Consider the following 12296-nt stretch of genomic DNA (forward strand, 5'->3'; position numbering starts at 1 on the left):
GAGAGAGAGAGAGAGAGAGAGAGAGAGAGAGAGAGAGAGAGAGAGAGAGAGAGAGAGATTTCTGAATGATTCCACATGCTGAATGAAAGTGACACTCTCCGTGAACGGGACGCAGCAGCGGCTCTTTTCAGTCTCGCTTTGGGAAGGAAGGACTCAATACAGCCGGTGCAGCATGTGAAAGTTCAACACGGGCGACTTCCTCCTTTCCTTTTTTTTACAAATTTTGCAGCCAGTCTCAGATCCTTAAGCATTTCCACTGCACTGATTTCTCCACTGAAATGCCGTCATGTCACGCGTGAATGTCAGCTGGATTATTACGGTGCTCGCGGTGGAGCTCGCGACACTGTCCGCCGTGCGCGCTCACAGCTGTCACGAGGTGAAAACAGCGTTTCAGGTGCGCCAGATCGGCCAGCTGAAGTGGGTTCCCGAAACACCTGCTACAGGTGAGTCTGAACGCCATGGATAATCGTTTGTCATCTAGGTCAACAGCGTTTTTTTTTGGAAAAGGAGATTGTGTTGATGTACAATGATGATTGATTTGGTAAAGATAGTTGCATCCGAAATATCTTTGCCACTACTACACCTGTTTGTCTTGTAAAACTTATTGCATACCTTTCACCTCACTGCTTTTGAGGCAAAAATACGCCAATCTAGTTTATTTAGTTATTTTCAGCATCATCATGAAATGTAAAATGCATAAAGGCTGTATTATTTCATCCATAAAAACAAAATGTATAGACCATTTTAGTGTGGGGAATGTCATTGGCCCATGAACATTTCCTACTTGTTATCAAACTACTTTTAAACTGTAACAGAAGGCAATTCAATCATAACTTAATGTTAAAACAGCTGTCATGACATTATTTGTCAATATGTGGGTCTTTTTGGATTCTCAGAAACTAAAGAAATCAAAAATATGAAACGGGAAATACGTTGGGACAAGGCATGGGATGATAACAGTTTTCAAGGTTTACCGCGGTTTGGAAAAGTCAAGGTTTTAAACCCACCAAAACTTTCTGTTATACCGTTCCTATGATAGATGTACGATTTATTTTTTATTATTACTTTTTTTAGATTTTTGTTTGTTTAAGACAATGGTATATCCAGCAGAAAAAAAATATACAAAGATGCTGTTTTAATGAAATTAAATTAAATCTGTGTTTTTGAAACTAATGAAGACAGCAGAAGTCAATGATTTATTTTAAATATTTAGCCTGACATGTTTACTGCTCCAAAATACTGGAGTAAAGAAATGTTCCTTATATATATATATATATATATATATATATATATATATATATATATATATATATATATATATATATATATCTGTGTGTGTTTTTGTGTGTGTGAAAATAAAAAACTATATTAAAGCAGTTATCACAATACTGCAAAAACGTGATATTTTTATACAAGGTTATCATACTGTCTGAGTCTTAGTTGCCTAGTTGGGACCATTGTTTTGTTTTTTTTGTTTTCATCCCTCAAAATGGGCTATTGAGTGAAAAAATATTTTATTTATTTCATTTCATTTAGTTTATTTGAAAAGCATTTTTATACATTGTGTTATTTTATTACATTTTTTCATTCAAACATTTCAAAGACCACCTAACACTGCTTTGTCCCCCCCTGACCCGTTATAAAACCACTAGTTTATTACATATTTTGTCTGAAGCTATGGTTGCTTTGGTAAATATTTTCATTGTTGCAATGCAGCAACCATGTGCTGTGGCTGCTGTACTGGCTCATATTTCATAGTATTTTCTCTTGGTGAAATATATTTATTGTTTGTCTATTTATACAGCACATTTAATGCAACCAAAGATGCCCAAAGTGCTTCAAAATCTTTAACAAAATCTGCAAAAAAGCAGAAACCGCAGATTAAAAAATTTTCTTTTTGAAGTACATTTAGTGTCTATTGACCAAAACAAGAATAAAGATATGTAGTTGGGTTCCTTAAGTACAATTTAAACACAAGGAGTGACTTTTAGGGTGCTTTCACTCTAGCACTTCTGGTCCACGCCTGGGTTCGTTTGACGTCAGAGTATGGTACGTTTAGCTAGTGTGAGCACTGCGGATGTGCACCCGTGAACCGTACCCGAGTCTGCCTAAAAAAGGTGGTCTGGGGTACGGTTCACTTCTGATAAGAAAGCAAATAACGAAAGTGAACCGCAAACTGTACAACAAACTTTAATTTTCATAACATTCATTCGTGTGTGTTTGTCTGTGTATCACCTACCTTGGTGACAAGCGGGACTAACTCAGTGCAAACAGTGATAATGTCTGCGTGTCTCCACCAAAAACGACTTCTGCAGATATCGAGTGATGTTCTGAACATCAATAATGTTTTTTTTTTTTTTTTTTTGTGGCAGATAGATGCAAGTGGCTCTCTGTATTTTGGCTTTGGTAACAAAAGCAAAAGATTCAGTAAAAGTAGAATGACCATGATATGTGGACGTCTCCATTTTGGCGCTTTGCTTTCGTGTGTACATCTACAATATGGTTATGAGGGCTCTGTCCCAATCAACATTCTAGTTCACATTTTTTATTGGTTTGATTAAAATAATTCTGCAAATACTTGATTCCTTATTTGAATATGTGAATGCTGTCATTTGAATCTTGTTGCACATTGAAGAACCAGATTTAGGCATCTAAATAAAGAGCATGTGTTGGTTTTTCTTCCAAACAATCACTGGTGCTAAACAAGCTGCAGACCAAAGCCATCCAAATAAACCAAAAACTGGACATGATGTTATATGATGCATTCATAAAAGAGCACTGAATGATCAAACAAAAAACAAATTCTTGTCATCAATTATTTTGGTACACAATGCCACCTTGCACAGATCTTCATTTATGTTTGATGGAAGAATCCCTGGTGCTGTTTTTACAGCTTTACACATTTTATGTCAACTGGTAAAAAGACCACCACATGCATCCACACACAATGAATGCATTCAGCCCAGCACACAGCATTGTTTTGGAAGTTCAGTTCAGAAAATAATTGTCAATGGACATTGCGAAATTTTATTTTTCTGCTGTACATATTACAATATTTTGCATAATTTCACCAGATGACTTGAATGTTTCTATTTGGAAATAATTTGTAATTTAACATTGATTGGGATAATTTTGCAGCCCAGTACATCTGGATAAAATATAATAAACAAATCACAAGCACTGATACAGTAGCAAAGATACAAATGAAATCAACAGTTCTTTATAGTTTTCTGGGAGTCTAGAAGTATTCAGATACATAAATTGAATTTATACAAGTAAAATACCACTGTATAGACTTTATTCATCTTTCTTTAAGTTGCAAACATTATAAATTGCTGTGCCTGAATGCTTTAAACTGCCTTGGAATACTTTCACAGTATAACAGACTTTAAAAATATATACAAATGATAACATTTTTGGTGAACTTGTAGTGCAGAGTCGGTGTAATAACAAATCATATCATTGTTCAACTGTGGCTCCTGTGACTATAATCTACATTTCAGATACTGCAATGTGTCTATTGTAAATGCTCAATTGCGATATTAATGCTGAAATGATATATTGTGCAGCCCTAACTTAATGTGTTGTTTTCTTTTTCATCTGGACCAAAAGGGCAAAGAGAACCAAACTACAAGTGTGAACACACCCTTAGCTGATTAGCCCAGGGACTCTGCTGTCAGATTGCTTCCAGTGTTACTGAAACATTTGCATCCTAAAAATTCCCACAGTGCACTGTTAAAAACCATCAGCTGTTCACTATATTAACTTACTGGAAATGTTGTCATGTCTCTGCATGTTTCAAGCTACCCCTGTATTTTTAACTGCTGAAGTGGTGCATGATAAACATATCATGGAAAGTGCATATTAATATGCATGCGTGATTGGATGTGAATGCTAATTAGTATGGTCAAGTTGTTTAAATATATTATAATCAATATATTTTTGACCTATTATTAGAATTCTGGAGTATTTATTTTCTTCTTGTAGCTCCTGATAGGAAAATGTAATGTAATGAGCTTCCATTTAATAGCTTCACTGACTGATTTTTCGCTCCACAAAGTCGATGTGACTGCTTAAGTGTGCTGTAATGCTCTTGACTCTCTACTGTAAATAATACATCTTGGTAAACTTCAGACAAGGATCGTGTCAGGTTAGTGGAATCGGTGTTGACAGATACATTCAGCCAGCTGCTTTGACACATGACTCAGTGAACAGGAGCGAGTCCTGCTGTAATGACACCGCTCGAGCTCAACGGGTGCAGATACACAGGGCCAGAGTTCTCACGGTGTGTGGACTTACAGCCAGGTTCGGTTCTCGTATGACAGGGGTGGCCATCCTGCTCCTAGAGGTCAACCTACCTGCGCAGTTTAGTAATCAGACATTAATCTTACACACTTGAACTGGTTAATACAGGTCTTTGAGGTCACTTGAGAAGGTGTCTGTCTCTGAAACACAAGCCAATCTTTCTATGATATCACTTTATCGTATCTAGCCCAGTTTGTCATTTTATCTGTTTTCATCTGTCGTTCAATCGTTCTCTGTTGTTTTATTGATCAGCCATTCTGTCTGGTGTTAATCGTTTGTCTGTTATGTGCATCTGCCACATTGTCTGTCTATCTGTCTATCTGTCTGTCCGTCCGTCCGTCCGTCCATCCGTCCGTCTGTCCATCCATCCATCCCTTCTTCCGTCCTATCTATCTATCTGTCTGCCTGTCCGTCCGTCCGTCCGTCCAATCGTCCGTCCATCCGTCCGTCCATCCATCCCTTCTTCCGTTCTATCTATCTATCTATCTATCTATCTATCTATCTATCTATCTATCTATCTATCTATCTATCTATCTATCTATCTATCTATCTATCTATCTATCTATCTATCTATCTATCTATCTATCTATCTGTGTCTGTCTGTCTGTCTATCTGTCTATCCATCCATCTGTCCGTCCGTCCATCCATCTGTCCGTCCGTCCATCCATCCATCCATCCATCCATCCATCCATCCATCCATCCATCCATCCATCCATCCATCCATCCATCCGTCCATCCATCCATCCGTCCATCCATCCATCCATCCATCCATCCATCCATCCATCCAATCATTGTCATTTTATTTATCATTCTATCTTTGGCTGTTGTTTAATCTATCCATCCATCCATCCATTCGTCTGTTTGTCTGTCTGTCGGTCTGTCTATCTATCTATCCATCTATTGGTCTGTCTGTCTGTCTGTCTGCCTGTCTGTCTGTCTGTCTGTCTGTCTGTCTGTCCGTCCGTCCGTCCATCCAATCATTGTCATTTTATTTATCATTTGATTCTATTGCTGTCTATTGTTCTACCATCATCATTTTCCATCCACATTCCATCATTCTGCTCCATCTGCCATCTGCCCATCCATCCGCCCATCCATCCGTCCATCCATCCGTCCATCTATCCATCTATCGGCATGTCTTTCTGTCGACTGCTGTATTTAATGCTCTTTCTGTCATACTAATCATACTTTTTTCATTCGATTCATTAAAATAAATGTAATTGGTGGAAAATAACTGAAACCTTTCTCTTGAGGTTTGTGAGACATCTGTCAAGTTACAGATTCCAGCTATTGGAGTCTTAAAGAGCAAGCTCTCAATGATAATGTTGACTAGGGTTAAAGCTAAAGGTTGAATGCAGAATTGCTTTTTTGGTTTGTATTTTGGTTGTGAGCTATAACCCTTTTTAAAATAAGGGTTATGTGTGAGCATGCACTGAAGTTTTGACAAGCGCGGTCTGTCAGAAGACATCCTGTGTCCTTAGGTACAGTTTCTCTTGTTTATTTGACTGAATGCTGATTTGTGGACTTAGTATAGAAATCGTTCCCTGGAGAACCAAGACCATACCGCAGCGAAACCATAATTACAATATATCTCAGGTTTGAGTGGTTTTGCCTTCCTCCTAAGATCATTAAACTCTTTATTTCCTTCTTGTGGTCTGCAAAATAAAGGTTTAAAGCAAGCCAAAGGATTAAATTAAGTTCTAAATTGCCTTTGTTGCAGAAAGACTGGAATTTGTAAGATAATGAATGTCTGTGAGCTTTTTTTATTTTCATTTTCATTGAAACAGAGCATATATCCCTGACCAGATGTCTATCAATTTGGCATTTATATGAAAAAGTTCCAAAAAATAAATTAATTTCTCTTTTTGTTCCTTGGAGGAAATAAAGTAATTTTAAATTTGGAATGACTTGAGACAATTTTTTAATGCAATTATTCAGCATATCAGACTATGCCAGGTTTAAGGAAAATGCTCACACAGCTCCAGGATGTGTTCATTATCATTAAGCACTAACCTGATAACTGAGAGCTGTTCTCGAATCAGCAGTTAAGTGAAGGACTACACAGTCTGTTCATTTTCCACTGTGGCTTGGCACAATAAAGGCTGAAGCAGCAGCCAAAACCAAAACAGATGAAAGCACAAGACTCTACTTAGCACTTACATTTCGTCATTTAGCTGACACTTTTGTCCAAAGAGACTTACAATTGAGGCATTTAAGCGATTCAACAAGAAGAGGCAATAGACACAACAAGTGCTAAGTATAGAAAGGAACTGTTTGTGCTCAAAGAATTAAATCCTAGAGTAAGACCAAGTGTTTTTATAGAGAAAGATATATATCTTTATGGGAAAATATAGTGTTTCTACAGGTGGTTTGTCAAACCTACTCACCTGTTTTTGTAAGAATGTGTCTGGTGCAAGTGGTGGTTAAAGTGTCATGTGCATTAACCAGATGTGGCTTATGCGTGGATATCGTGATCTATTCGCACAATTAACCACTTGAACATTTTGAGTTTACTCACTTTATTTGTGCGTCAAATTTGTGTCAAATTCACTTCACAATAGACACTGATTGCATCATGGGAGGGGCGTCTGTCTGCCTGGTGACTCCAGTTTTGTTGGCATAGATTTGTTTGGTGCCGTGTCTGTATCCATCAGATCCTTCAGAGGTTTATCCAGCTTGGTGAGTTCATAAACTCCTCCATACGATGCACCTGGATGATGGCTGCTTTTTTGCCATAATCATAATTCCTTACATTTATAAAGTGCTTTACTGGACACAAAGTGCTTCACACATTGGGGGAAATCTCCTCATCCACCACCAGTTTGCAGCATCTACCTGGATGACGCGACTGCAGCCATCTTGCACTAGACCGCACACCACACACCAGCTGATTGGTGGAGAGGAGACAGAGCGATAAAGCCAATTATCATATGGGGATGGTTAGGAGGCCATGATGGACAGAGGCCAGTGGGCAAATATGGCCAGGATGACCGGGTTAAACCCCTACTCTTTTCGAAGAACATCCTGGGATATTTAATGACCACAGAGAGTCAGGACCTCGGTTTAATGTCTCATCTGAAAGACTGTGCTCACTGAGCAGTCTAGAGATCCCTTCAATATACATGGGCATTAGGACCCACACAGATCACAGGTTGAGTGCCCCTTGCTGGTCTCACTTCTGGCAGCAACCAAGCTTTCCCATGTGGTCTCCCATCTAGGTACTGACCAGGCGCAGCCCTGCTTAGCGCGTGGGCAACCATGTGAGAGCTAGCTGCCAGCTGCTACCTTTAATTGAGCCAATACCAGTTTGATGACCAATTGTTCCGTGCTGGTAGGAGGATTTCCCATCAGGGCACCAACAACATGTCTTAATCACGCCCCTACTAGAGCAAGCTCATGATTGGTTATCGCTGTGCGGATGTCGCCAAAGTTCAGATTTTTCAACTGGATCGATTCATGCAGATTACACGTTAAGCGTGTCAAACGACTGAAAGATTAATTTGCAATGTGTCACTCATTCGAATTCGCGCCGCCTCATTTGCACGAATAGCGCTGCAGGATGTCTAATCACATCTTTGCATTGTCTTAATATATAAATCACTCAAGCTTAACACTTCATCCGCATCTGGTGATACCATAAAGCCGCCTTTCCACTGCCCACAACATTTGGACACGCCTGTTGGAATGCGCCCCCTTGTGGCACTTGCATAGAATTTTCAGTTTTGTCATGCACCATGGGAGAGAAGATGTTTTCACAGTGTCTGAAATAAAGGAATGCAAAAGCAAGAGCCTTTATTCTCCGTGCGTTCACCATGGTTAAATGAATCAATGAACACTATAAACTCTTAGACCGCTAAAACTGTTGGAGGGAATATGGAGACAACATTAAAATAGAATATTTATATTATTCATTTATGACTAGAAATGTTTTTTTAATATAGATTTTTTTTTCAGATTAAAAAAAAATAACAAAACACTCCTATTTCTCATCTCACGTGCAAGGACCTGCTTGGACAACACTGAAATGCATCACATCCGGACGGCCGGTCGCATACGGTCTAGTCGCAGGAGTTCAAATATTTCAACAGATCCGCAGCTTCAATCGGATCCGAATTTTCTGCATACAGAGATGATCAGAACTCCACGCTGCTCCCGCACTACTCTCGATTGGAAATGAATGACTTCAGGTCTGTCGCTTGTCGTTTGTCATGTGCAGTGAAAAGGAGGCTTAAGAGATGAGTGTGTTTTCTACAAGCCAACTAACCAGTGTGAGGCATACTCAGAATTGAATGTCAGTATAGAAGATAATCAGATCTACTATTCTACCATATAATCAGATTAAACTTTAGAATAGTTTAATCAGGTGAGCATTTAGTTGCACCAGTGTTGTATGGATTGCGTGAAGTGGTAGTTGCTTTAGCCGCAGCAATAGCAGTCCTCTCCTTTGGTGACAGCTGATGGGCATTGAGTAGCGAGACAGAAGCCCAGAGGTCGACTTGCATGCAAGACAGCAGCCACAGACAAGAGGCTTTGAGCAAGAGTCTGGAATCTCAGACACGTCGGAATGTTTCCAAAGACTATCACTGATGGGCAGAAACTCAAGACACCTCAGAATAGGGACCAGTACTTGCCAGTAGCTGTCTGTCTGTTTATCATTCCATAGCTTAATTTTATAGCTTAATTGTAAGTTTATGTCATTGCTTGTGTGACACAGACTCATTGGAAATATGTGCTTCAGATTACATCTTTGTGAAACTGCAAAAAACGTACTTAAATATACACTCATCGGCCACTTTATTAGGTACACCTTACTAGTAATGGGTTGGACCCCATTTTGCTTTGAGTACTGCCTTAATCCTTTGTGGGATAGATTCAACAAGGTACTAGAAATATATTTCTCAGAGATTTTAGATCATATTGACATTATTTAAGATGTTATTTAACATATTATTATTTGACATATATATTTGTCGGCTGCACATCCATGATGTGAATCTCCTGTTCCACCACATCCCAAAGGTGCTCTGTTGGATTGAGATCTGGTGACTGTGGAGGCCATTTTAATACAGTGAACTCATTGTCATGTTCAAGAAACCAGTCTGAGATGATTTGCGCTTTATGACATGGTGCGTTATCCTGCTGGAAGTAGCCATCAGAGGATGTGTACACTGTGATCATAAAGGGATGGACATGGTCTGCAACAAAACTCAGGTAGGCTGTGGCATTGACACGATGCTCAATTAGTACAAATGGGCTAAAAAGTGTGGGCCTGATGAGTCCATGCTTCATGTTGTTAAAGCCAAATTCTGACCCTACCATCTGAATGTCGCAGCAGAAATCGAGACTCATCAGACCAGGCAACGTTTTTCCAATCTTCTATCCCAGTAGATCAGCAGTTTCTGAAAGACTCAGACAAGCTTGTCTGGCACCAACAACCATGTCACGTTCAGTCACTTAAATCACCTTTCTTCCCCATTCTGATGCTTAGTTTGAACTGCAGCAGTTCGTCTTGACTGTCTACATGCCAAAATGCATTGAGTTGCTGCCATGTGTTTGACTGCTTAGAAATTTGCGTTAACAAGCAGCTGGATAGGTGTACCTAATAAACTGGCCGGTGAGTGTACTTTTGACTTTAGTTTCATGGTAAAATGAATGCTACGGGGGAGCATCATGCCAACAAATTTGTTTCTTTTTTACATTATTGGTAATAACTGGGACATATTATCGACAAATAAAGGATTTTTTTGTGCAGTTCTCTGCACAACACCAAATAAATACCACAAAACACCTTAACAGTGTCTATGATTCATAATCAAACATGTTTGCCCCACTTATCTATCTCCATATAATGCTTTACATTTCACTGAGGCACGTATTTAGCTGTCTCTGTAATTCTGTTGCACTGTAGAAGCTCTGTCATGAAAACAAATTCCTCGTATGTGTGAACATGCCTGCCAATAAAGCTCTTTCTGATTCTGATTTTCAATGAGCCTGAGCTGCATTTGTTTTAATGTTTGTTTGCACTGTCATTCATTTGATCACTTGCTCGTTTTATTGTTGTTTATGGCTTATTCTATCATTCTTTATTTCTGTCTTACTTAAAGGCTTTAAAGGGTCATGAAACCCCCCTCTTTCAGTTCAAGTCTACCTCAGAATTAAAAAAAAAATGCTACCTGATGGACGTGGAGCACTGTGAGTCGAAGGTGGGAGTGGGGGTGGTCGGAGAAAAAAGGAGGGCTTTTGTCAGTTGGCTCAAGATAATTTTTTTTAGTGTACAAAGTAAAAATGCAAAGAAATAAAGAAGTAAGTAATTTATAGTAGTGGTGGGTGGATTGATTGATCCTAATATCGAAAGTATCGATACCAACGTTGGTATTGATATCGGATCAATAGTAGCCTTCCGAGATCGATACTTTTATTTAAATTTCATCTAATTTGCGTTAAAGTACATTTCTCCTGTTTCATAAAAGAGCGGACATGTCTCTAAATACCTTGCTCCTTGTATATCATGTATGCACCGTTGCTGCTCCTTCTTACTCTGCTGTTATTGGTTGTCCTTTCATCACGTGACTCAGCAGCACCAAAGCGCAAGCACTATTGGCTATTCTGAGATGACGGAAAGTAAGAGGAGTGCTGTTTGGAGTTATTTTACTGCTGTAAATTAAAATATTGCAATCTGTGAAGTTTGTAGAAAGTCTATTCGAAACTGTGGCAACACCACAAGTCTACACAAACACATAAAACAGCACAAAAAAGAGAACACCGAGCTGCAAAACAGTTAAGCAGAGGAGACAAATCCTCCAGACAGACCCCCAGCAGTGCCATCCCTGAGACAGAGGTCATGCACTGTCCGAGTCGTTTCAGAGAGGCAATGAATATCCAGGTAGTTAGCTACAGTGGTGAAATTAATATTTGAGTTATATAGGATATTCAGTATTAGTGAATGCCAATTTGAAAAATACAAAAGACGATTACTTAGTCATAGTTGAACTTGTTACTTTCATTATCATGCTGATTAAATATAGCCTATATAGTCAGCACATTAAAACCTGCTATTTATATGAATTATTTTGAAATTTAAAAATATAGTGGTGGCCAAAATGATTAGAACAGTATTTTTTTCACCAGCTAATAAAATGATTTTAAGTCAGTTATCTTTTGCTGTAGTAAAAAAAAAAACAATTTAAAAACATTCTGGTGCTAATACAGGTGTTCTAAGTATTCTGGCCACCACTGTATACCATAAACTTAAAATATGACAATTTTTGAGTATCCCTTATTATAAACAAACAATTGTTTGCACTTTGTTTATAAAATAAGGCAATGTTAAGTGTCTAATGAAAGAGAAACACTTTATTTAGTTATTTTGAACAAAACTGAACAAAAACTGAAAAAAAGTTTTAAAACATTTGTTCGCCAGTAATAATTTTGTGGTCTTTGTTTATTTAAAATGTATTTAAAATGCATATTTATTTTGCATTTATTTGTTTAAAGAAATTGAAGAAGTGCTAAAATAGAAATGGGTTTGTTATTATATTTTTGTTTTTGAACAAAAACACCAGACTGAAGGAAAGTAAAAACAAATTCACTGTTCTCTAGTAATAAGTTTGTGTTTGCAAATCCAGATCATCACAATAATATATATAAAAAAATTATTGGGCTTAAAAATGTTTAAAAATTGTCCTGGGTTTTAACATATACATTTAATTATAGCTGTTTTGAGAGCATTCATCTCCTAAATCATCACACTACAGAAAAGTACAATTAGGTTCAAGTGCATGCTTTTTAAAGTGTAAGTATCAGTATCGATATCTGCGATACTGGCCCTGTGTTTACTTGTTATAAACACTATAAATTAGGAGGACGTCTCTCATCCTGAATCCATGGGTCTGAATGCAGACACATTGGAAAGCAGTTCAGTAGATCTCTTTCGCTGTCTATTTCAACCATTAACCCTGCCGGTAATCTGGAGGATTTTAAACATGGGTGAA

At 38.2% G+C, this 12296-nt stretch overlaps 1 protein-coding gene across 1 annotated transcript in view; it reads left to right on the forward strand.

Moving 5' to 3' along the window:
• Positions 1-98: 98 nt before the first annotated feature.
• gpc5c (glypican 5c) overlaps positions 99-12296 on the forward strand; it is a 183797-nt gene continuing 171599 nt past the window's right edge. Inside the window, exon 1 of the mRNA XM_056469465.1 lies at positions 99-443. Coding sequence (XP_056325440.1) covers positions 287-443 — 157 coding nt within the window. The 5' untranslated portion in view covers positions 99-286. The remainder of the gene's footprint in view (positions 444-12296) is intronic.

The sequence above is a fragment of the Danio aesculapii genome, chromosome 2 (assembly GCF_903798145.1).
Source record: "Danio aesculapii chromosome 2, fDanAes4.1, whole genome shotgun sequence".
Lineage (NCBI taxonomy): Eukaryota > Metazoa > Chordata > Actinopteri > Cypriniformes > Danionidae > Danio > Danio aesculapii.